Source organism: Eutrigla gurnardus (genome assembly GCF_963514095.1).
Source record: "Eutrigla gurnardus genome assembly, chromosome: 12".
NCBI classification, from domain to species: domain Eukaryota; kingdom Metazoa; phylum Chordata; class Actinopteri; order Perciformes; family Triglidae; genus Eutrigla; species Eutrigla gurnardus.
Window position 1 is genome coordinate 26,003,252 of NC_139926.1, and position 26,304 is coordinate 26,029,555.

The 26,304-nt window shown below is 43.0% G+C and overlaps 1 protein-coding gene across 2 annotated transcripts in view; it reads left to right on the top strand.

Annotated features, from left to right (window-relative positions):
• The first annotated feature begins 23,676 nt into the window (after positions 1 to 23,676).
• Positions 23,677 to 26,304, top strand: part of klf5b (Kruppel like factor 5b) — a 4,278-nt gene continuing 1,650 nt past the window's right edge. Inside the window, exons 1-2 of one of the 2 annotated variants that reach the window (XM_084023093.1) lie at positions 23,677 to 23,873; positions 25,472 to 26,304. The exon at positions 25,472 to 26,304 is cut by the window's right edge and continues 53 nt beyond it. In XM_084023093.1, coding sequence (XP_083879219.1) covers positions 25,484 to 26,304 — 821 coding nt within the window. In that variant the 5' untranslated portion in view covers positions 23,677 to 23,873; positions 25,472 to 25,483. Of the gene's footprint in view, positions 23,874 to 24,391; positions 24,911 to 25,471 lie in introns of those variants that run through there. The other variant, XM_084023092.1, reaches the window with a different exon arrangement.

Consider the following 26,304-nt stretch of genomic DNA (forward strand, 5'->3'; position numbering starts at 1 on the left):
CAAACAGGTGAGGCTGCTGCATATCAACAAGTAGAAGCCCTCGCACACACACCCGACCCCTCTGCTTTTGAGTTGCAAACAAAGAACAGTGGCGAGCAGTGTCTTTAGTGGGGTAGAGGAGCCAAGCCAGGCAGACCACAGCCAAGTGCAGGATCACGGATGAGGAATGAATGATGCTTAGATAAGGCCCAAAGTAAAGAGGGCAGACCAAACAGGAAAACTAAGAAGGGAGAATGTGCGGGGCGTTGTCGGCCTGCAACGGAAAATGTACTGATACGAATATGTTGCTTTCTTTTTTTTGTTGTTTTTCTGCAAGTTTTTTTTTTTAAACTAAAGATGTAATCACAGAAAGCATCCCAGTTCTCTTTATGTATACACAATCGGAGCATAAATAGATTCTTAGAGAACGAGGTTTGAGATCAGGTTTCTTAGAGCCACACATAAGACGAGTCCTAAATCAGGAAATCCTGGATCCAGAGCACAAACCAGAATCTAATCCTTCGCTTCTTGGCGAGACGCCCATCTGTCCACCAAATTTGTTTTTGGGTGCTAATCTATTGAGGGGTTTTTGGAGATATCCGGCTGACAAAAGAGAGAGGCAGAAAAAAAAAATGTGGAAAACGTGCAACTTCTTTCTCACGGAAGCAATAAATCTCAGCAACACTTTTACTGCAATTCAATGTATCTGCAAGAGATTTCTGAAGCGCTGATGGATCGTTTCATTAGAAATAGATTAACTACCATTGAAGAGCAACACATTTGACACTTGGAAGTGGGATGTGATGATATAAAATATGCAATCCTTGAGAACGTACTTGTCGTGGCACAATTGCAGACCTTAAAATGCAAAAATTCGTCATTGAAAATAGGGCCATAATAATAATAAAAAAAAGAAAAAAACGTTGGGTAATCTGCCTCTTTTTCCCACACAGGGGACCAGGAGAACACAGGCTATGTTGTACCCCCCTTTTCCTTTTTACCCGAGTTCTCCTTTATGTATTCAAATTCACTTCAGCAGCATAAAATCCTCCCAAGAGACAGCATTGTCCTCCTGCTTGTCCCTTGGGCTTCCCATCTCCCAGTAACATCTCTTCACACGATTTAGCCCTACACCTAGCAGACACACGGGGTATTTTTCTCTCCACAGTGCCCTCTTTATAAATAATTAAATGCAATTTAATGAAATTAATTTAAATGCTACCACTGAATGTATAGAATGCTATAAAAGTGCTCCAGTTTTTAGTTTTCCAGTCTGAAAACAAATGCACTGAATAGGCTTTCATTGGTTTTATCCCCTGAATAATCATCTCTGTTGTGTTATTATGTGTGGAAAATAAAGGGTACACCCCCACCTCTGTCTAGTTGCATTCAGGAAACCTCAGAATAGCACATTTTACACTGATGGCTGAGTTGCAATTGCAGTTACAAATGTACGAACGCTACACTTTCATAATAACGCGGTCCAAGTGCTTCAAAAGGCGCGTAGGTCTGCTCTGATGAACTTGAATGTGTGGTCCTTGGTGCATAAAGTAAGCATAAGGCCAACTCTATAGCAATGAGGCTTTACTGAATGAAAATGAAAAGCCTAAGGCATCGGAGTTAATACATTAACACGGGAGGGGGCTAACAGACAAAAATATACTATAAGAGAAAAGCAGAGCAGAACAAATGATAGAGAACTGTACTGAAATAATAATTATTCTGGCTTATATCTTGACAAATCCTTCTGCGCCAAAGTGGGGCTCATAAGTTATCGTCTAAAAAGGTGTGCTTCTGTGTGAAAATAAATGAACATAAAGACCCAGCAAACTGCACCCATCGCTCCGATATCACGAGGGCTTCTGCCAGAGGCTCTCGACATAAAAAATCATCACATACACCACTTTTTCTGTGTGGAAGTGATTCCAAAGTATTACAATATTATCATATCTATTCACTGCTAGCATGATGCAAATAGGCTCAATGACATGCCTGCCTCTACAAAACTCTCCCACAGGGTTCTAATAAAACAGTACAATTTCCCCGCTCGCCATCCTCCCAGAAACGCACCAGTCTGCGGCCCTGTGATCTGCCACAGACAAAATGAGACGCAGCAGCTACAACAGAACTGAGACACCAGCCGGAGTATTCCCCGCGCTCCTTGAATAGATAATGCTTTTCCTTCACATTCCTTTATTCTTTCAAAAAGAATGCATCAGAGGCCAAATATTAATTCTTCTCGTCATATGGAGGAGCTACGCAAGTGGCATACTAGGACGGGCTTTTTGAATGATTAAGGGGACAACACATAAAGGGTTTTTTTCTTTTTTCTCGCGGCGCTTTGAACTTACGGTCCGAGTTCTGAGAACTCTCCACTTATTCCCCACTCTGCAGGAGACTTGATGTTAAAAGACAACATTAATGAAAGCTCTGTAACAGGTAGAGACAGAGGGATTAATGCAATCTAAACACAGCAAGCCTCTCAGAACTGGCCCTGGCTCGCCAGGCGACCGGGGAGCCACTTTTCCTCACTTTTCCTGTGTCCTCCCACCATGAATCTCCTTTAAAGAAATGCCAATAGATCCGATCACCTCATTCTGTATACCCCCCTTCCTCCCCCTCTCTCGGCAGGCCCATGAAGATGCACGTGTAGGGGGGAGGGGGGGATCACTTCAAGGAATGACATTGACTGGGGATGTGCTGACTTGCACCACTGTTTGTCTTTTGATGTGAGAGATCAAATCAATGTACACGCCGTTCTGCGAGCAATGTGCAGGCAGATTAGCATTAGCCCGAAGGTGCCTGCTTGCCCTCGATCATTAGCGTTTGCATCTCGACTCTCCAAATAATCAGGATTTACTCGGTGCACACTGATAGCTGCAAGAACAAAAACATATATATAATAAACTGCAGCACGTTTAAAGATGGAGGGGTAATGTAAGGCTGTCATAATGAGACCACATAAAGCCACATACACTGCCTGACACTGGCATTTGTTATTGGTGGAGCAGCCTTATTTGTCACTGGTCCGGTGTGCATTGGTGCCTTCACATGGAAAATACCACGATGAGATCTCCAGAGCGCTTAAGTCAGATGGATTGAATGCTCTTGAACACTGATAAAGGTTGATTTCGAGGGGTTGTGCCAACATTATTGTGGGGGGCCGGCTAATGCAGAATAATCGTCATATTTTTTGTCCCCCGTCAAAAAACCCAGAACAATGATATATTTAACGCAGGTTTCTTTTTACCTTTTGCAATCACGAGTGAGAAATTAGCACATCGTGTCAATATTGGAGTATATTTTGGGTCGACCTACTGACAAACGTGTCTTCTAACTGTCCCGTCGGTGCGTTAGAACAGAAGTGCTCAAACAGTAATTGTGCAAAGAAACGATTAAGGGGGTACAACTTTGAGATTAAAAAAAAAAAAAAAAGACGTAAGGATCTTGGCAGTGGATTTCAGCCACATTTGAATTCATACTGTTTGCCTGTAACTTCATGCTAATGATCAAAGTTGAGGAGGGGGGGGGGATTCTCCTGAGTGCAAGTTATGAAGATGAGATGAGGGGAGAGAGAGAGAGAGAGTGAGAGAGAGAGAGAGAGAGAGAGAGAGAGAGAGAGGAGAGAGAGAGAGAGAGAGAGAGAGACTGCTTTGCTACCCTGCTTTGAACACTTTTACACTTTCCAACAAGCTTTGTTTTTTAATTGGCTGAAATTAATCTTAGGGATGTAGATGCCTGATTTGCATTCATTAAAACCCAACCAAAAGAAGTCATGCTTAATTCCAATCAAATTTGCTTAATTATGCATGGCGAGATATTCCCAAATGAGCTGTGGATTTTTGTTAGACCCCCTTTTTTTTGTTTCCTATAGCAAATAAAATGTAATGAAGCTGTCTTTTTGTGTTTTACTGAATGTTGAGGAGCATATGAGGAGCACCTTGAGCCCGGGCTGAAAACAATATTACTGCTAAAGTAATTATAAGAATCTGCATTTTTCATTGTTAATTGTGGATGTCAGCATCATTAATTTTAATTTACGGCAGGCAATAAAATTAAGAATACTTTGTGCTGATGTTTTAAATCATGCCTGTGAAGGGGACACATAATGCAACTTAAATCTCAAGTAGATATTGATTGGGGTGGATGGTCTTTTCTATGAATCTTAAATAGGCAGACGCTGGGAATCTGCTTGAGACTTCACTTTTACGAGTTAACTCCGGCGGCAGATAGCACGAGTGCAATACAATTAAAGAAGTGTCAGTTAATGCACGCACGCACGCGCACGCACTTAATCAGCAAACTGCATAACAACAGAGTGATGCCGAGGCCGATAACAGTCATAAAAAAAGAGGTGAATGCATGGCGATGTAATCAAACCGTGACTAACTTCTTCATGAGTTTCGAAGCAAGAACACGCCTACATATCCGAAATAAAATAACATGCGTCGCGCCACCTTTTCTCCTCGGTGTTCCCCGTGTTTTGACAGTCGTATTAATCAGTTTGTCTGACGTTCGTGAGGTTGTTTGCACAGACAGAAAAGGAAGCAGAATGGAGGAGTTTGAGGCGCGGCGCTCTGTACAGTACGTGGTCTATGGGGGATGACATTATGTGTTTCTGCTCCAACACTTGATTTATAGCTTCATTTGGACCGCGGTTGTACGAAACACATCCTGCTGCTGCAAGGAGCTTTAGTGCATTGTAGTCTGAAAACAAAGGAAGAATAAAATTGATCTTTCTGGACACACACAAAATCAATGAATGGCTATTTCCTGTTTCATGGCATGTTAGTCCAACTGACTTGCTCAATCCTTGAACTTTCCCCCGTGTCCTCGTTGCCGGAGAGGAAAAGGTCTTCGGAGTTCAGTGGAAACTCGAGATGATGTCATTCCGGGTCCTTTTTTTTTTTGGATGAGACGATTTTTTGTGTGTGTTTTCGCTCTCCGCCTCGACTCCCTTAAAAAGGAAAATATTGAAACGGGGGGCTCGTTTGTTTGCTTATCATAACTAACAAGCTCATTCCATCTTTTGATTTAAATTTCTATTCTGTTGACTTTTCTGTGAAATAATATTACAGCCAGAAGGGAAGAAAAAAAAACACTTCTGTGTGTCTTGAAGTGTGCAGACTGATTTGGTTAAATTGCACACGCTCGGCTATTATTCCAGAGGATGTGTTTGTACCTGTTGTACAATGCATTCTGTTCTCTAACAAGGTGATTGTGTTTCCAGCACAAAAAGACTCTACGGCGATGTTCAATTGTTCTCTTTCAGGCTGGCGGTTCGCCAGCGGCTCCTTCATGACACATGGAGCTGGTACACTATCAGCTCCCGCTCTCCTCTTCCTGTCTGCTTTTTCCTGGCGGTGACTGAAGCAAGTCACTCTAATGCAACAATGATGGTGATTTCACTCTGCTTATTGAAGCGAGTAAGTACTTAAGCAGCTGCTTGTACTTTGATCCAATTTACTTCCTGAATGTGTGCTTCCTCATGCACAGTAAACAGGCCTGCCTAAGTTGTCATTAGTTCAAAGCCAAGGCAAATAGTTCACAATTATTGTTTGCCATTTCTTTTTTTGTTGTTGTTGTTCTGCTTTGTACAGTCGCTGCTTGCCGCTAACAGAAGTGAGTTAACTTCGGTGACAGGCCCCTCTCAATACGGGGCGTATTTCAGGTATCAATTTGTACGTCGCGGCGATGGCTGTAATTCAATATTGCCAGCGGAGCTTCTGGAGGTGGAATGGAAAAGCCATAAGTTGAACACCGCAACCTTTAACATCATTGTGCGCTTGACTCGTCCCCAAGGACGGGACAGATAAAAGATGATCAGTAAGAAAATTGATAGCACTGATTTAATAAACATCCTCGAAATGATCTCTGTGACCTGCAGGTAGCGCGGCAGTCGCTCGCACTTCGCCTGGGTTAAAGAATCAAGTGAGATGATTCATTTGAGTGACTGAGGTAGTTGAGTTTGATGGATCATTCCTAAAAGCATCATTGCTAATCTTCGGCTCCTCTTTTTTAGGTTATTCACAGATCAGTGAGTTTTCCGGCTAATCCCGGACCTGACGCTGCTCTTGTCTGTGTACATGGTATTCATCATGCGCTGACAGGGAGAGTCCTTCAGACGACAAATAACCTTCAGAGCGGGGAGGCAGGCGAGCGGTAGGTGTGCAGTTATTTTGGATACATTTCACAGTGGAGTAGGAAAGCTGCATGGGGAGATGTATGGTGTCCTTGTTGGGCGCGGGAGAGATGGACCCCTCTCCGTTTCCTGGCATAATCATTCTGAGCCTCAGCCATGCCTTCGACAACTCAATCAGACAGCCCTCTACCTGTAAAGTGGCTGGGTTGATTTGATTGCCATTTTTATTGGATCCCGGTCACATAAATCAAACCAATGGGGACGGCTGTACAGACGTGACCACTCGTCATTCGCTAGTAGCCTTGGAAACATTGTTTCGGGGGGCCGCGTGGCTGTCATCGGAGGTAAATCAGAGGCCTGAAGTTTCTCTCCTCCAACACAGGAGCATTGGAGTTAAATCATCTTGAAAATTGATGTCACTGTGCCCAAGTGTTTTCACCTATCCCTATGGATAGAGTCCCATCAACTGGTGACAATGTCAGCACTTTTACCCTTCCCTCAAAAAAAAAAAAGGATGCTTCCCGTCCCGAAGGCCTGTTGTGGCTGATAAGAGCCGCTCGAGTTTTGACCTTTTTCACTGCAGATCTTGTTTAAAATGTAATAAAACATTTTTGCTGCTCAACCCCAAACAAAGCAGAAAGTTGAATGTTATAACTGGCTGGATATCTGATTTACATCTCGCCCTCAGTACTACTAACGGTGAGAGTACGCTGTAAAATAAAGTAGGCCTCTATTACCCAGAAACCTGCACATTGTTCAGCGCTGTCTGCTGAGCTTTTTTGATGTGGCGTGAACTGATTAAGTCTCTCATGTCCACCAGCGCTTACAGTGAGAACATATTACATTAAATACAGGTAGCTAATTTCCTCCTCTGCATGGGTGAGTGGGAGTATGAATGAAAGTGATGTAAAATTAATTTAGACCTCTAAAATTTTGATCACGCCGAGGCTATTTTGGTTTCTCATGATGACAAGTAATAGGGGGGGTTGTTGCTTTTTCCTAACCTCGCAATATTACCATGTTTGCCTATAGGGCTTTCAGGATCAATTTCATTCAGCATAAATATCACTTGATCTGTAAAACAAATTAGAAATAATAAAAGCAATAAAAATGCAACCGAGCTGTATTGAGATGTCCCTCCTAGCCATGTGTCAAGACTGAAGACATTAATGATACACCGAGGAGAGAAAATTACCATCTAGGATACGTCCGAACCAGTAAACTGGTAAACAAGCTGGCCGTTAGGAGTGGGGATGATTTGAATCAACAAGGGTGAACAGATATGGATACTCGGCGCATTAGTGTTAATAGGAATAGATTATGGAGGGATTTCGCGGAGTGACCTTCAGTGCACTAATTGAAATAGTATTCCGAGTCAGCAGTGGAGTAATCAACTTAAACACAGAATCATAAATCATCATGAATAGCGCTGTCACAACCGAGCCATTAGCCTCGTGTTTTTTCCCCGGCAACCTCATGAAAATATCTGCCACACCGATCCGTAGGTTAATAGGAACAGAAATGGCATTTAGAGTCTATTTGGATCAAACGTACACCGCGCGGGCTTGAAAGTAAGAACTTTGCTAATTTGCAGGTAATGTGAATTGATGCAGTGAGGATTGGAGACAGTCCGGGCGATGAGTCCACGCGGAGAGAAAAAAAAAAAGAAAAAAAGGGGGGCTCGGTCACAACGGCGCTTTGTGACTCATCTCGTCTGTACAGTATGTGACCAAAGGGGCCCAGTCGTGGTGAGATTTGTTATCAGGCGGGGGTTAGGCAATCCTGTTTGCTCGCGCTGACCTTTGTCTTTTGTTATTAATTACGGCTGACGAACACACAATACATTGTGGGACCTCAGAGCTACACTCACTCACTCCAACAATGAGCAGGGAGCAACCCGGGTGATCGTTGCACAATTCATAACGCCGCCCCGATATCGCAGCTTGTTAGCAACTTTATTACGTCTAATCCACATCGTGCCAGATTATTTGCTTATTATCACTTAATGCCACATTTATTTCAAGTATCGGCACAGAGTGCTTTGTCAAAGTTTACAACATCTATATTAATATCAACAAGTGCCCCCTCGCAGTAAATAGCTTTTTAATTGCAACCAAAGTGAACGAATTAGATACTAAACAGTCGCTTAGCGTCAGTAAAACGTCTTTCACACAACAATACCCAGCAAACTTGTCAGAAATGCTGATAAGAGGGCCGATCCTGGGCGCTTACACGGCATTAATCAAATAGCAGGTCTAATTAAAAGCGCTTTAAACAAAGCTTTTTTTCTAAATGTTGCTCAGGTATGGCAATAATTTTTGATCAGCCAAGCCTAGAAGACAAATAATTAGAACTGCCACGGCGGCCTGATGAGTGATGTCAGCATCTCCGAGTGACCTTCCCCTGCTAATTAATTTTCATTCCAGGGAAAAAAGACCCCGTTGTTGCACATTATTAATTGAGTTCATGAAAAGATGCACCTGATTAATTTTTGTTGATAATACTTGTCATTCTGGCCGCCGTTCCTAATCATTTTTATGGGTTTTCATCTTAGTGTTTTTCAAAGTTGATCCAAGTCATCTTTGCTGGAGATTAATTTGTCCAAAGCAGAGCTGCCCCGTCCCAAACAGACAGACGGGTCCTCGGTCTGTCTCACTTTAGACGCCTGGCGAACACATGGTTTACCTTTGATTGTATTCTTATTTACAGTGGGGCACATGGTGAGAATAATTAACCATACCAATTAATGATCAACTTTAATCACCAAACCATGTTAGGAATGTATACAACTACAAACTATAAAGTTGTGTTGACATCAAAATCATTTATAGGGATTCATAAAAAGCCCTCTTGCTTTAATGTTATCGCCAAAACAATAGTTATTATATTATTAGCAAGACCCAAACTTATGGAAAAGTTACAGAGATGTTCTTTACGGGTCAATCTGTCTCTCAAGCCCATTATATTGTATAAATTCTGTTCAAATCAGACACGGAACTCAACCATTCACAAATAAATCAACTCTGAATGGACACAAATAATGCTTTGTTTAAGCCGAGAGAAAAAGAGCAAACACGGAGTGAAAATTATTCCGGGGATTTTGTGAAACGTAATGTTGCAGATTAGCTGGCTGTCCAGACTTCAAAAACAAAAGAAAATAAAGCGGAAGGGAAATACAATCCAGGAGGACAGATTTGAGTAATTGATCCAGGAGTCTGAAGGTTTATCAGATGCCAAAACACTGCACGGTGGTTTATAATACTACGAGAGACTGTGTTTTACAACTCGATGGGGAGATAAACTGGAATTACCTTGTTCGAGTTACAATGCCGGATGATGTTGCATTGTGTTGTTGCGTGAGCGGGGGCCAGGGACAGGTTCAGCTGCACTGGTAAGACGACCTCGCGTTTTCTTTTTTTTTTTCCTCTGCTGTGCCAACGTGTTGGCCTCATTCTGGCTGGTAATATGATGGAGTTCAGGAGGAAGCCGGCACCACGTGAAACTGATGCGCTGGTGCAGTCCACGATTTGTTCCCAAAAAGCTTCCGCTGCCGTGGGCCGAACTATTCATCACAGAGGCAGCAGAGATTCTTCTTCTTCGGGGGGGGACAGGAAATGTAAGCGTGACAAGTCGGGTTTGGGGGGGTTGACAGCTGTCCTGAATACCGTATCAAATGTGTTCTTTCTGCTGTTGTGGCTTTTCTAAAGTTGATAACTATGAAACTATTCTGCCTCTTAACGAGGATTACCTTGACTTGAGGTCGGCATCGCTGTGGGGGATCGGAGAAGCTTGCCAACGATCTGGAGCCAGGTGGAGGTGGATGGACCGGGTGCTGCAGAAAAATCACTGAAACCCTGCAATTTCAAAACATGTTGCCTAATTAGGATGATAGCGTACTGTAATAAATAATAAACACACGCTTGATGTTAGCCTGGTTTTCATTCGCATTGCCTAAACGTGCTCAATTAAAAATTTGGAGCGTCAATATAGCAGCAAACAGCAATTTGCTATGTAAAGGTGTAACAGAGCAACGTCTACCTGAGCAGAATGAAGTCACCCTCCCTCTGTGTGTGTTGTTATACGAGCTTCTCTGTGGTTTATTTTAATAGCATGTCCCATTCATAGTTCAATACGACAATTTATCGTCCTTCGATGGAATCATATAGTAATGTGTTGACTTATAACTTATATATAATTATAATTTTATAATTCTCAGCAAATAGAGAGTATTATTTCAAAGACATGGTTTTGTTTTTACATCACACTTTGAAACCAGTTCACTGCGATTAACAAATGCGTATATGTGGAAGTATTTACTTATTTTTCTTCTTCCTGATTTCAATTATGTACACCATTATCTCAGGGTCATTTAGGTAAAAACAACATTGTAAATCAAAATAAACTGATACATTTGCACTAGCGGCAGTGTTGCCGTTGCCACGTTGAGAGCTGTGTGGAGGAAATCCCTCAATCGAGACGCGCTCGGAATTAGCATCTTTAATTAAAGTCCACACAGGACCACGACAGAGTCACATAACACAAACAGACCCATCATTAGCAGACATTTAGACACAAAGGGAAATGATTATTAAGGAAGAGTAAAATGAGTGAATAAGTACCAAGAATGACTAGCCGTGAACATATTTATATTTCGTTTATGACCAATTAAGAGCGACTAGAATTATAAAACCAGAACTAACATAAACATGTTGAAAAATGTCCTAACCCTTATCAAATTCACATTCCACATAATTTTCCTAAATCTTCAGCAGGGCAGTAAAAGTAACGCTGACGGATGTGGACGGATGATAAACGTAACATTACATGGAAGCTCAGTCATGTAGGTTGAGGAAAGTGTAATTTGGGCTTCAGCCAATTTGAAGTCATTTTGATTAAGAGTTAAATAAAGCCTCGCAGAAATGCTGCGATTATTTTTAGTTTAACACAAAATATAGCAAGGACTGTGGCCGCTTGATACCACTGCATGATGAAACATTTTACCAGTATAATGATAATGTATTATCTTTTCATAGTTCAACAATACCGTAGCACTAAGCCTGTTAATGACTAAATTACTATTAACACATTGCCAAACAGGTTTCCTGCTGACAAACGTCCTCTAGACCCTGAAATCAGTTACTTTCCCCACAGCAAAGCAGTGTCTGCGATGTTGTGAAGTGAGTTAATGGTGAGATCGTGTCACCTCATGCAGTGAAAATATAATCACCCAATAAAGTATTGTGAGCCATAAAGGTGAATCAACACCTCTCTGTCACAGTCTCAGGGAAAAAAAAGAGGAAAAAAAAGAAGTCATATTTTAAGTTTCACCAAGTTAAGAGGATTTATAGCCTCGCTCTTGTGCTTTGTGGCATTAAATTGTACAGGAGGCAGGCTGTATTTTCTGGTCAGTGACTGTAAAATGTTTGGACTGTAAAATGTAACTATTTGAATACGGCCAATGTTCCATTACAACGTCCTTGCGTCTCATCAGCCTGCACAAACGTTCAGGGAAACCAGTAGATCTTATCATTAGACGTGGGACGAGGTGGAAATCTTTCATGTCTCTATTATCCCAGCCAAAATAATTCACGATATCATCCAGGTGATCATGAAAATGTGCTTAAAACTCTTAAAATTACAGAAAAACATTACTGGAATCATTTTATATTTTGTGAATAAATAAATATATTTATTACATCACAGATGAGACATCTTTTTAGTGAAAAATAATCAAATAATGTTAAAGATGATCATAAATCAAAAGATCTCCCTACATAAACAAAGGATACGTAATAATTATGAATTAATTATTATGAATAACAAGTGCAGTATTCATACGTGCAATATCACCTTGTGTAAAACATTCCCTTTTGTCCAACATAAGCATTTCATATTTAATCAGTTTTTAATTATGTATTCTTCCTGACATTCCCTCTGTTTTTACTTTTAACTGTTTTAGTTGTGTTTGTATATTGTTTGCATACTACCAACATTTTTTTTAAACTGTATTAGTTTAAACTAACACTATTTTATGCTGCCTTCCAGTGTTATCAGCATTATAGTAAATACGAGTTGCCAACTCGGGGATACAAGTATGAGCTGTAGCTTGTGTATATAATTCACTCTTTATTTAATAAGAAACCAATGCTATTGTAGTTCTACCTATAACAAATGAACTACAGTCAGATAGCGCGGTGCAACGTAATTACGTTACTGACGTTACCTTGTCCACAGTTACGTCCGCCATTTTCCCCCCTCTCAATTCGTCCCGACAGCAAAAGCACTTGAACGTGACATTCTCGTAATAACGACGTCACAACGTGGGAAGCCTTCGGAGTCGTTATTACACTATTAGCTAACGTTGGCTAACAGTAATAGCGTCGGCTAACATGTATTAACAGCGTTAGCTAGCATCGGCTAACAGAGTGAGCTAACATTAACTAAAAGCGTCAGCTAACATTGGCTAACAGCGTTAGCTAACATTAACTGACAGCGTTAGCTAACATTGGCTAACAGCGTTAGCTAACATTAACTGACAGCGTTAGCTAACATTGGCTAACAGCGTTAGCCAACATGGCTAGTACCTCCGAGCAAAGCTTTTAATGCTGTGTCATCGGGATGAATAGCTTTGAAGACAACTTTTTTTTTTTTTTTTAACTAGCCGGAACATTCTTACCTTGCGCACTAACGTCAACTGATTCGTGTCCGTAACGGCCGCTGGAGCCGCTCCGATGGACGTTTCCGGAGGTTTATCCGGCTACTGCTGGCTCCTCTTCGGACTGACCTTCGGTCGGCAGGACGGGGAAGGACGGAGGCCGGACAACGCCGGAGCTCCAAATACAGGTGAGCAAACACACTTGTCACTTTTAATTTTACCTAACGCAGAAAACGCGCGGTGTAATGTCTCGCGATACCGGAAATCAGATCGTTGTCCTGGTTTTGATATACAAATATATAATGCGCAGTTACGTAAGTACCAGTGTGTCTGATTATATTGCGAATCGCGATAAATACATTAAAAAATAGGTGATGAATTTCCATTATCGGAATTGTAAGGTCGCTGACATGGTAGATTAAGTGGAAAAATAGAGCCTGATTTTAAATAATACATATTTAACATGTTTAATGCATACACATTTACACACATTCATACATATTTAATGGAATCACTTAACGAAATGTTGTTTTGCTGCCATTTTAAGCATCTTAATTTTGATGATTATTAGGATAATATTGTGAATCGCAATTATTTTTGGCCAGGGATGATCGTGGCATGGAATTTTCATATCGTCCCATGATTATTGTCAGTGTATAATTCAAGCACAAACCATTGTTGACTATTTGAACTGTGACCAGTACCCTGGCCTGGTTATTCACACCAGTACCAAGACCAGTACCAGTACTCCTTACTGGTACCATGACATCACCAACAATGGTGAAAGAAAATGCCACCCGATGTTGTATTTCTGGACCTTAACAGCTAATTAACTGCATGAAAATAAGTTGAAACTTGTAACTCTTTTGACTCCAATATTTGTTGGATGATGCATATATGAAATTAATGGAATATGTATTCGTAACGATAAACAACTGTATCTTTCCGAGCCATATAGACCCAGTGCTGACTTGAAGTCATTACGGGGGACATTTGCACACTCAGAAAATCAAGAATTAATTTGCTCATTTTGCATTTGTCGTCATATTTTAGAGTTAAAAACAGACTAACATTAAGGATTATGTTTATCTGAGCAGGACAGTGGTCTCCATCTAAATGTGTATTACAAGTCATCATTATTTGTCAATGCACTACGTTATACTAATTTCTTCTCTCTTTTTTTACCTTTTTGTCTCCTGAAACAAAAAAAAAACAACATTTCATTGCATTTTTTTATTTTCTTGTTCTTAATTGAAAATACCTTCACAGCCACAAAAGCCTGCTATTGTACGATAAGCTACAAATGCAAAGAGGTGTCTCAAAAAATCCATTTAGAATTAATAATTCCACAACGGTTCCGCCTAATGAAAAAGTGTAATTTATCTGTAAAGGCTCAGAGTCATCTTTTGAAATGCGAGATGTCACCGAGCTGGTATAAATGCGGGCTTTAATGGACACGTTGACAGTGCCGCGGTATTGTTCTTGACTGCACAAAATGATGTGAATAGTGTCTCTTGTCACTGTTGTGAAACTATTAATAGATTTGTAATTATGGTGGGGCAAATTGTTGATTTTTTTATTTATTTTTTTCCCCTCCCTCCTCTGCGGTATTTGATATGCTCAGCACAATGAGGAGATGAATTAGGACTAATAAACAGGTCTCATGATTCTGTCTCTAATTGGAGGATCATTATATCTCTTCCAGAGAGATGCCCACAGCTAAAGCCTTTAACAGCACTATTTCAAACAGGACACAAAAGGCCTTAATGAATACTCCTGTGACTTCACACCATCTCTCACAAAAGGAGAAGCAACGTATTCTTGTTTTTTTATCTTGCACAAAGTTTCCTGTAATTGTTGGATTGAGGTGGAAGATCAACGCAGCTTCCCTTTTGGAAATCACAATAATTATGCCTCGGTTTGCATTTAGGTTAAAGAGCTAACGGATCATTTGAAGATGTTTTTGCAACTTCAGTTGCATCAACTTTTGGAGCACACTCAATTGCAGAATATATATATATATTAATCTCAAATTGCTGCAGTTCACAAATGCCCTTACATGCATTACCATTCCGACACAATAAGGGAAAATAAGGAAATGTGATGTGTGCTGGGGGGGGATGTGTTGAAATCTCTGGGTGCCATTTGCTCCCATCAGTGTGGCTGATGGAGTCATTAGAGAGGGCTGCTGCGCTGCGTCTCCGGGGTCTCTCTCCTGTAAATGGGGCGGGGGGGGTGTTGGATGGGTGAGCCACGTCGGCTCCGTGGTGGCCCCTCGGAGCACTTCACTAAAAAAGCTAATAGGTCATAGCTGCAGAGGTGGGGGGTGACAAAAGTGCGAGTGTTAACAATGGATAATGTGCGAATAGATTGCAGTTATCTTGCGCTTTCTCCGTCTCTTGAATTCAAAGTGTTTGACATTGCATCGAGTGAATCTCGAGTGCAAATCACATTGTTGTTTCTTCTTCTTCAGCCCCCCCCCTCCATTCTCTCCGGCTGCTAGATTTAGGATTCACTGTGTGACCTCCATGCTAATGGGGGAGCCTCTTTCTTTATCTATTAGCGACTAGCGTGATCACCCTTGGACAGCAGCAAAAACCAAAAAGTGCTGAAATCGTCTAAATGATGAGCTGAAGGATCTGTAGGTTTTTTTTTTTTTTTTTTTTTTTGCATATCACACCTCCACCGTGGCTTTAAGAAAAAAGGGTGAAAGAGGTCAGCTTCAATATGCATATAATTTGGGGTTACATTGGAAGTTTGGATTTTAAGCTTCTTGATGAAAGACGACCATGAATAAATGTAATCTTTTTTTTTCTCTCTCACATTTGGCCGTTTGCTGAGGACCACGAAAAAAGTCTTTGTACGTGCTTTCGCTATTAATATTCCTTATTACTGTTCCTTGAGGTTTCCATTGTCCCTCTGAAACAGTCTAAATGATATTTATTTACAGAAGTGGCGTTAATCTCAGATTTGCGTTATCTGCCCTCGGGTTTTGTCACGGATGAACAGAAAATGGGAGGTGGATGTGGAGGGGGGGTTTAAAAGTTTAGGTCACACCAGAGAGGAACTTTATTTGTCGAGCAAGGGAAAAATGCAAACGCGACGAGGGCAGACTGTCAAAGGGAGCGAACGCCATTCATCTGCTAACCTGTTCAAGGTGCGCCCGGTTGATGTCCTCCTCCTTTGGTGGGGGAACATATGTCCACAGCAGCTGTGCCACCGTGAATAGGCAGTGATTGTGCGCTAGCTAACTGCATTCCTGGGAGCCAGGCCAAGTCTGAGTGGAGTGAGCTGTCCTATTTTTTTTTTTTTTTTTGATGCGAGCGTCTCTCCCACATTCCACCTGATTTACATGTCTCCCCCCTTCTTAATAGTGGGGGCCGTTCACTCTCTGGATCAAAAATAGCACTCAACTTCGATTTTTTAAAAATGTTTTTGTTTCTGACCACAGATGCTGAAAAGGTGATGCAGACGTGTTTCAGATGAAGTGCTTTAAGACAGTGTAGTTCAGACCAAGGACCACCAAGGCTGATAGTGACCTGGTGGAGGGACCCCCCATTACATACATCATATCAAATGATTAAACCGGGCCAATAATAATAATGTGTAGCAGCCTATAGTTCCATGTATAAACACTTTGTAATATGAAGCTTTATTGCAGACACAGGTCCATATCATACACATACATAATACAATAGTATAAAAGGACATACAAAATACACAAATACAAAAATCACATATTAGCCTATAGGACATACAGGCTATTGCACCAATGCCTTCTAAGCCTAGAAGTGAATCTATAGCAGCTTTTCAGAGGGCTGACCAGGGCTTTAATTATTTGATTCTCTGACTTCGGCGGGACATGAAGCCAAACAGTAATTGTCTTGATGGATGTAAACAATGCAAAAGCCATTACAATAATACTTGTTGACAGATTCAACATATTTTAGTTATATATCAGCATTTCTACATCACAATTTCACAACATAGCATTTAACAAACAGGAAAAATGTAATCTGTTCATGTCAAGGTTTTCCTTTGGACATATTTAAATAAACTTTGGGATCACATAATTGTGGGGATCCCCCTGCAGTAACTCTGCAGACCCTCTAGGGGTCCTGGACCCTGTTGCAGATCTCTGCTTTAAGAGACTTGGAGCAGGTGTATCTTCGTGACACTGTTTTGGGTCTCTTCTAATGACGTGTGATATAAAAGTTTGATGCAGGTACATTTTCGGTTCGTTTCTGCAGATTATCTGCAGATAATTATTATTATCATAGGACTTATATAGCACTTTTTTTGACTACTCACACTTAACATTAGATGATGGACAAATACAGAATACAAAACTAAAATAAAGTACTCAAACACATAGAAATACAAATACAACATTTAGGGGTTTGACGGTTCACCATCACACTCACGTGACTTAATGACCTCAAATAATAACGTGGAAATAATCCCAGCTACTTTTATGAACCTGACATTCTCTCCCCCCATCCTAAACAATAAACTCCTAAAAAAAACACCTGTATTTGTTATCAGACACTTGTGCAGGAAGCCCGGAGCGGCCTTGTAAAGCGTAAACATAAAAAACAAAAAGGTGGAAATCTCATTCCTTTTGCGCGGGCCGCCGTCTGATCACAAACAAACAATAGGAGTGTTTCTCTCTGTCCTGTCACAGACCTCCATCCCGTGAGGAACAAGGTCAACAGAAGAGCTCTGAATGGAGGACGGCGAGTCCCAAAATAACCCCCCCCCCCCCCCCCCCCCCCCCTCTCGTCGCTCTTAAACAACACAATCACGCAATCAAAGCCCGACTGCCTTTTTCCCTCATTGTTTAATTTCTGCCGGCTATCTTAGATATCTCCGCGGCCGTTCTTATCTTTGACCTTCAGCTTGTTGCTTTGTCGTCGCCCCCCACCTCCTCCCTCCCCACCCACGTACCTGCTCCCCCCCCCATCCCACCCTCCCAACGCCAGTGCGCCGCGACCTTCAGAGGGGTGTCATTACTCCCTGACCCATTTGACGATCCCCTCATGTGGAATGTGCATATGCCGAATCGCCGCGGATCTGCACAGTATGGGGTGAGGTGAAGTACTTACAGAAATATGACTTGACACGCTTTATCAAATGGGGAAAGATGAAGACGAAACAGCTGCTGGTGCTGTCGTAAGCAATCTGGCCGTGATTGAATAAAAGTGTCAGGAAAAGGGCCGCTTGATGGTCTTTTGTTCTCCCCCATCCAGCTTGATGTTAGTTTGAGCTGTCAGGAGGGAATCACAGCTGGGTGATTTATCAATACTTGGAGTGACCTTGCAGCCACACTGCATGTGTGTGTGTGTGTGTGTTTGTGTGTGCACGCCTATCCGTGTGTGTGGCTCTCCTTTTGGATTAAAAAAAAAGACACAAAGTGGAATATTTTCAAAATAGTTGGCACACGCAGACAAAGACTTGGCTTGACTTGAACAGAATTCTCTTCTCTTAGACACAGTAAGTGGATTGTTCTGCCAACACGATAAGGGTATTTTTCTCTCAACATCAGAGACACTCCAGCAAAATGTTTTGGGGGAGAAAGAAGTGTGTCTCTTTTAACTAACGCTGCTTTTGAACAGCTTTTTTTTCTCCTCCTTCAATCCCTTTTTTGCTGTTTTTTTTCCTTACCTGTCCGCGCCGGCTTCTCACCTCGCTACTTTTCTTTGAGATGTACTTGGACAGCCTGTTTTCACAGCAGCCATTGACTGTCTCTGTTGTGATTAAGCAGATGTTTTATTGCAGACTGGAACAGTCATTACTGCCATAAACCCATCTGTGGAATTGCTTTTTATGCAAATTTACAAAGCATCTGCATAAATAAAGTTCTAATTAATACCTTTCTGCAAAACCTCTGCGCTCTTTGATTCCTAAGTGTTCTTAATTGTGTACAAGCAGGTAGGAAATAGGAATCAATGCTCGCAGCGTGAAGGGGGGTTTGTTTCCAACTATGAATACATAACAAATACATGTTTGGCAATATTTGATAGATTTTTTTTTTGAAAGCACACTGCTCAGCCTTTTATTTCAAGTATATTTATACATAATTAAATTCTGACAACCCAACATGGTTAATTATCGACAACTCTTTGATTAAGAGTGAGCTCAGAGCGATTATTTTTTTTGAATCAGGGATAACATTTATGTAAAGTTGCAGCGAGTAGCATTTTTTTTTTTTAGCTCCCGTTGTAGGTTACAGGGGAAATAAAACCAAATCTGCTGCTACCGGTTGATTGGGAACTACTGAAGAGTAAAGTTTCCCTGAGAACATTAAGGCTGCTTTTATAGATCCCTTTGTTGTGAGGGTGCCAATGGAAGCTCATTAATTTCCCCAGGTTTTTAATGGGGAGTGTTGAACATGTGGCAAGAGTTGTCTTGGTGGGACCCTTATGAGTTGCACCTCCGCTGTTGCCATGCTTCTTTTTTTTTTTTTTAATTGAGTAGATGTCCCTTTGCGAAGTCATCGGGCGCATTTTTTTATTGTTTGGAAACTTGTACGAGCCTCTTTTATTCAAGCAGCGATTTGACTTTTTTAAATGTTTACTCTTTTGTCGCTATAAAACTAAAGCACAATTCATTTATTTCCTGCATACATTCCCATATGATCTCTGCAAAGTTTCATTATTAATATACACTTTTATTTTTTTGGGAGTGTTACCGAAGTACAGTAAATATAAAAATGCTAAAAGGCATTCAGAGTGAACTTGAACTCCCACTACCTCTGAAATCAGGAGAAGAAAGACATTTTGTGAATAAAGAGAGACTTTGTTTAATGATTAAAGGAGGCATCTGAGCCATGAGTGAGGAGGAGGAGGAGGAGGAGGAGGAGGAGGGCAGTGAGGTCAGGGGAAAATGAAGAATGGCTTAAAAAAGTGTGTTGGGATTTTTTCTTTCTGCATTTAACTTTTATTTTGAAGGGATTATGGAACGCCACTGTTGTGTTTTTCTCCCCGAATGGACGTGGATGTAGAAGTGTGAGAGACGAGCGACGGAGCCGGTTCACTAGGTGGCGGTGTCACGTCTCAAACAAAACCGGCACTTCAGCGGTGCAGTCGACGAGATCGACGCCCGGCAGACAAAAGAAACGCGACCTCGCCGAAACCTTTGTGGAATCGGTGAAAGCTCTCATCGCTCTCTCTCTCTCTCTCTCTCTCTCTCTCTCTCTCTCTCTCTCTCTCTCTCTCTGTCTCTCTCTCTCTCTCTCCAGCCTGTGAGATCTAGCAACTTTTAGCATAATGAATTTAGCAGGCAGGCCTCTCTCTACACAGTCCATCAGTGCTGCCATCTCGGAGATTAAATTATGTCCGTAAGCATTAAAGCTCTGATGCTGTGTTTGGGGCGGCGTGCAACGCATCCATTTGCAAAATTCTATATAACAAAATTAAAAACATGGACACCTATGGGAAAGAAAAAAAACCCCCAGCTTGGCACTAGCACTTAAACCTCGACCACTCCAAACAGTCTGCTGACTAATGCATTTCTAATCATTTCTGTGATCAATGCTAGCTGCTGTGCAATAAGATTAATCAGCCATATGCAAAGCTGGGATCACCTTGAACAAGAGAAGAAGAAGAAGAAAGAAGATGAAAGGACTGGAGGAGAGTGTCTTGGCTATTATGTATGTTAAGCACACTATACAGAACGAAGGCACACCTGCATTATGCACGTTTCTGTTCTTTTTCTCCGCCGTGCCGCCGCTTCGCTGTGTTTGAGCGGCATCGCACCGCCGTGCTCCCCCTCAGCTGTGCTTTGGCATCTGTGCGTGGCCATCTCACCGCTGAATAGCTGCCTGATTATTCCAAATCTAAGGGAATATTCAAACAAGGCCCATAATGCATTCTTCCATATGATTCTCCAGAGCTGGGACAGCTGTTCGGCGGCTTTCAATGCCATGTTTAGAAAAGGGAGGGCAGATTTCTCTGCTCAATTAATAGGCCCCATTAAAACAAGACAAAAAATCTGGTGGGCAAGTTGGACAAATGAAGCAGAGCTTTGATTTATCCTTCAAAAATAGAACTATATATATACTATAATTTGATCATAGCACTGTTGTTCTTAAGGTATGTTTGCTGAACAGCTACTACTTTAATCAGACGAGGACCGAACACTTGTTTCTATTTTTAGCTCTTTATCGGCAATGATATGTTGTGGTTTCTTTCTTTGGACAAATGTATTTATTGTAAGTCGCTTTGGACAAAAGTGTCTGCTAAATGCCCAAATATAAATGTAAATGATATAAATAACTTGAAATAACGATGGAGAAATCCAACTTTTCAGGATTTCGGTGGATTGAGAAAGTGTTCCCTTACATTTATGAACAATAACTTTCAGCCACTTTGTTATCCAGATTACAACCAGGTCAATTTCACAAACCGTGTCCCGACATAAGAAATGATAAACTCCTCCCGACAGGGAGGAATGACTGGACATGAGTGCGTCTTTGTTCAGCCTCACTTTGACCACACGGTGATTGTGGAGATTGCAGGGTGGCGCTGCTATGCGAGGCCTTTTTTCTCTATAAGTTTGGAGCGGCAGATGAATTCTTTCAGTCTGGCTCTTTGCAGAACAAGGAGGAGGTTTGTCCGTCCAAGGGCACACCTGTAAGGTGCAGACCCTGGACCGGCTTACCTCCGTGGCCCCTCTCCTGTGCTGTACTAAAAAAAAAAAAAAAAAAAGGCAATTATTCCCCTCCCAGAAGATAGAGCACCGTCAACTTCAAACAGGAGGACATTCCTCAGGCAGATTAGAGGAAAATTATGTTTTATTATTTGGCCCCGCAGGAGAATGAATCGGACTCTCTTCTAAGTCGGTGAAATCTAAGACAGTTTAAATGGCCGAGGTATGTTTTGGAGTCGGGGGGGCTAATGCTCCGGTGTCTTTTATGAAAGGGCAGCAGAGAGGATCAGATTAGAAAAAGCCTGAACAGCGAGAGTCTTTCAGCGCCGCCGTGCTATCATCCCTGTCCTCGTGTCCGTGCCTGTAGAGAGGTTAAATTAAACGGCTGTAATAAATGTTTTTTTTTTTTTTTTACTTCTTGCCGATGTGGTTTTTCGGGGCCGGCTATCAAACGGGAAAAACAACGTGGAGGAAAAAAGATCACAGGGAGGAACAAACGGAGGGCGGGTAGAAAACTATGTCAGCACATTATCCAACATTAGAAACGGACTTGTTTTCACTTAAACCTCAATTATAACGGTGGCTCCAGAAACAATTATATTGATGAATGCTTTCTAAGTTACTGTAATTAAATTATTCCATTTAATTAACGAATTATATTGAATTTCTCCCCAGAGGAACGGCATTAGCCTCATCTGCTGTTTTACAAACAGGACTACTCTAATGTTGTGTGCTATGGAAATGATTACTAATGCCTAATGAAACTGTGTCAGATCAGATAAATGCTGCACAGAGTCAACAAGCCAATGCTTGTACCCGAGCCAAAACTTGAGACGAAATAATAAAGCCAAAGAAGGAATTATTGATTGTATTTTTCTTTTTTCAAGGGCAGGCTTTGTAAAGCTGACATCAAATAAATTATAATTCTGAGTGCCTCCTCAAGGTTTCCTACAGAGGAACAAAGCTGCAACACAGACATGCACATGAGGCAAAAAGAAATCTTTTGTATAATGTTTAATTTACAAAATATAAACATTTTAAACAAAAAATATTTTTAATCGCTATAAATGAAAGTGTGATTGCATTTAAAACACACACACATTTGGTGTTTCCACTCTCTGGCTGTAGAAGGTAATTTCTGCACAATGAAAGATGGACTGGGAGGCTTGGACGGCGTTAATTTGATGGTTCAGCAGTACAAAGCGACTGGAGGAAGTTCCACTGCAGCTGACCATTGCCCTCTGCTGGGAGTGCCAAGCACCTGCTTTTTTTCTTTCCCAAGATAAAGACTATTTATAGAGCAGACGATTTTGTTTGGAGATTATTCACAGCGGGAGACAAAGATAGCCACACACTCGTTAATCAATTCCACAAATCATCACCGCTCATCAGGAGTTATTGGACCCCCTCTTTTTTTTTAAATAAAGAAACACACACCTGTGAGTGTTTGATTGTGGCCATATTAGTCCATGTGAGAGGAGATGTGATGCTGTAAGCACATACCGGGCATTCCCGTTTCTCCTCCGCCGTGCAGTTGTTGGGCATATTGTGAGGGTTTGAACCGCGGCGCGGGGGGGGAAGCGGGCGGCTCACATTCGCCGTGCAGGGGAAAGAGCCAAGAATGACAGTTGCTGCTCTTGGAGCTGAGACGTCCGTGGATTTAAATTGCACTGGTGAAAGGTCAACACATGACAAGCAACCAATCCGCTCCTAATTAGGGCGATTAGCCGTCATTTGAATGTGTGTTTTAATTATTATTATCCATTGCATCAAAGAAAATATGAATGAGAGAGCTTCTTTTTTTTTCTGGGTGAAGGTTCGATCTGATTCATTGTAGCATTGTGGTTGTGATAAAGCAACATTTAAAGATAATAAACTTTATTTATAACAGCCAAAGAGGAATAACTAATAGAAAAAATGCTATAAATCACATAAATCTTTATCATGTGTGCGTGATTGTTAAACAACAACACGTCAATAGATTTTGAATTTGAATGTTCAGGTTTCACACGCGACCTGATCTCACCTCACTTAAAAAAAACAAAAAAAAACGTGTTCAGTCAAGCACAACAGTTACAACACTGGAGCGAGAGGACAGAAACCGCCTGGAGAGAGAACACGTATGGGAGTGGCACTAAATGTCAGAACTTCTCATAATGAAACGCTGCATCGCCTCGGCCACATCCGTGCCAAAACACACTGTGGCATACCTGTGTTTCCAGTTCAAGCATGTCCCATTATCAAACACAATGCTTCACACACAACACACCTGTGTGTGGGAAAAACACACACTCTCCAGTTGTGTTTAGCTAAGCTGAGGTTGGTAAAGCTGCCGTCACTGGGATCTCAACACGGCTGGATTAGATATTTCTTTTTTTTCTCCACCAGCCGAGAACATCCGAGGATGTAAAGAAGGAAAACACACTTCCTGGACGAGACCACCAACAGGTATGTGATGAGATCGGTTCACTAGGGAGGGGGGGGGGGGGGGGGGGTCATCACGGCTGCAAGGGAGCCTGACCCATAATCCATTTGAGTGAAATGCTGAGCTATTTTGATGGAAACATCCACTGCCAGTGTGTGTGTGTGTGTGTGTGCTTCACTGTCGGCTCAGGAATGTTGGCATCAAGTGTATGCAGTCCTGACAGACAGCTGCACTGCAGTGGCGTTTTTAACATGCCAGACCAGGGCCCTGAGGGTGCTGCTGGAGGGGGGGGGCGGTCTGAAGAAAACCACAGAACCTGGTAGAAAGCTGTACTTGATTCCAGATAACACGACGACGAAGCAGGGTTTTTAAATCTAACCCCTAAATCTTGCAAGTGAATTCTTGAAGTGGAACTTCTTGTGATTTTGAGTCACGTGACAGAAGCCACTCAACCTGTCTGACGTGATCCCCCAGACCAATTATAATCTAATGTCTGCGCACGCGGACACCAAACACCCGACACTCCCTCAAACCGTCACCCCCTCCTTCCTCCACGTGTGTCGGTTGGGACCTTTTCGGCCATTTCACCTCCATCACCTTATCAGCAGCCACGCGCTCCTCCTCGCGCGCTCATCCCTTCTTCCTGCCGTCCGCGAGCGTTTATCTCTCTCCCTCCCTCTCTTTTTTACGCGTCCAGCCCCGCCCTGCACGCGCGCAGCAGCTGATATCACGCAGTTGCGTAATTTGACAAGGCAGCGCAAAAAAAATGAACGTTTGACAGCTGGGGCACAGATCCGTGTGTTTGTTTCTTTCCTCCTCTCTCCCCCCGAAACAAAACAAATGATCGATTTCTCAGCGACACGTTCGGGATAGTTGGATCGCCTCCTCCACCTCCTCCTCCTCCTCAGCTCGTATGGCCGCCGCCGTGAGGAATCGCGTTTGGGTCGCTCCGGCGCAGGACGCGCAGCTCCTCCAGAGGACCGACGGGCTGCGGGGCGAAGACCACGGACAAGTGCTGTGCAGCGCCCCGGGAACTTCCTCTCTCTATGACTACAACCTGGTAGGGGGGGGGGGGTCTGCCTGGTTGTTGTTGTTTTGCATCTGCATCTTGTTGTGCGCTGATGATGCACGTGTTTGCATTTACGTGTAAATCTGCAGGCCCGTCTGTGTGTGTGTGTTTAGTGTGTCTTGTGTGACGTATTCACAGCACGAGCACGTGACTGAAACTCGCTCTTTATTGATGCATTCGGGTCGTGCGTCGTGCACGCGGGGGAAGCAAGGGAGAGATGCGTTCGCGCCCGCGCGCGCGCTGCAGAGCAACTGGATGTTCTAATTTCAGACGCGCGCGCGACCGGAGAAGGGCGTCTCTGCTCTCCCGCTGCTGGGGGAGGGAGGGGTGTGTGCGCGCGTGTGTGCGTGTGGATCCCAGATGTCTTCACACAGTCAGTTGTTATTTTTATTGTCCAAATGTTCCGCTTCTGGTTTTGCATTAAGAATCCGGTTTATTGTGATCCAGCTGCCGAGGCGTTCAGGGCCCGTCGGTTAAAGGAGGCACTAATAACCCATAAATCAATGAGGAGGAACTCTAAAATGCCCTTCTCCTGTGCTGTTGTTGTTTCAGGCTAAATCAGAGATGGACAGCTACCTGTCCCAGCCCCAGCAGGAAGGAAACCCCAGAATGCTGTGCAGGGACTCGGGGACCCTGGTCCTGGAGCCGCCGTTCCCCGAGGACTACGCCTCGCCGTACAGCGTCAACATGAGCCTGCTGCTCCCCGAGGTCGCCTACCTGCACCCGGGTCTCTGCAGGACTGTGAGACAGATCAAGGCGGAGCCGTCTCACTCTCTTACCTGTCAGGGCAACGGGGCGCCACCGCCGGCGACCCCAGAATACCCCGGCGTCTTCAGCGGAGGGGACGCGGTGGGCGGGAAATTCTTCGTCAAACAGGAAGTGCCAGATTTCCAGGACGTGCCCCTGTTCCAGCTTTTGAACACTGACTTGGAGCAGCTGGTTCACGGGTCCCAACTGAACTCGGTCCCACTGAGTCTTCCCATCGCCAACCTCCACGCCGGCCCGCCGCAGAATCCAGCCAAGCCCGCCGCCGGCCCTCAGAACGACGGCTTCCCCTTCAGCCGACACGTAGGCCATCAGCAGAGACCCGCCTACTTGCCGCCCTCGCCGCCAAACTCAGACCCCCCGAGTCCCGGGAAGGAGATCCTCCACAACCTGTCCCCGCCTCCCTCCTACGAAGCCAGCATCGCCTCCAAGTTAACTTTTCAGACCCCGATCAATCCCGACGATCCAGGACAGACTTCTAGTGCAGCACTGGTCCAGAAAAACCCAGACCGGAACTCAGGTGTTGGATTAGCGGGTCCCACGGGGGCGGGCCGGTGTTCCAGCCTGGGGACGGGCGTCGTCCCGCTGTCCTCGGGGTCGGCCTCAAGTAGATACAACAG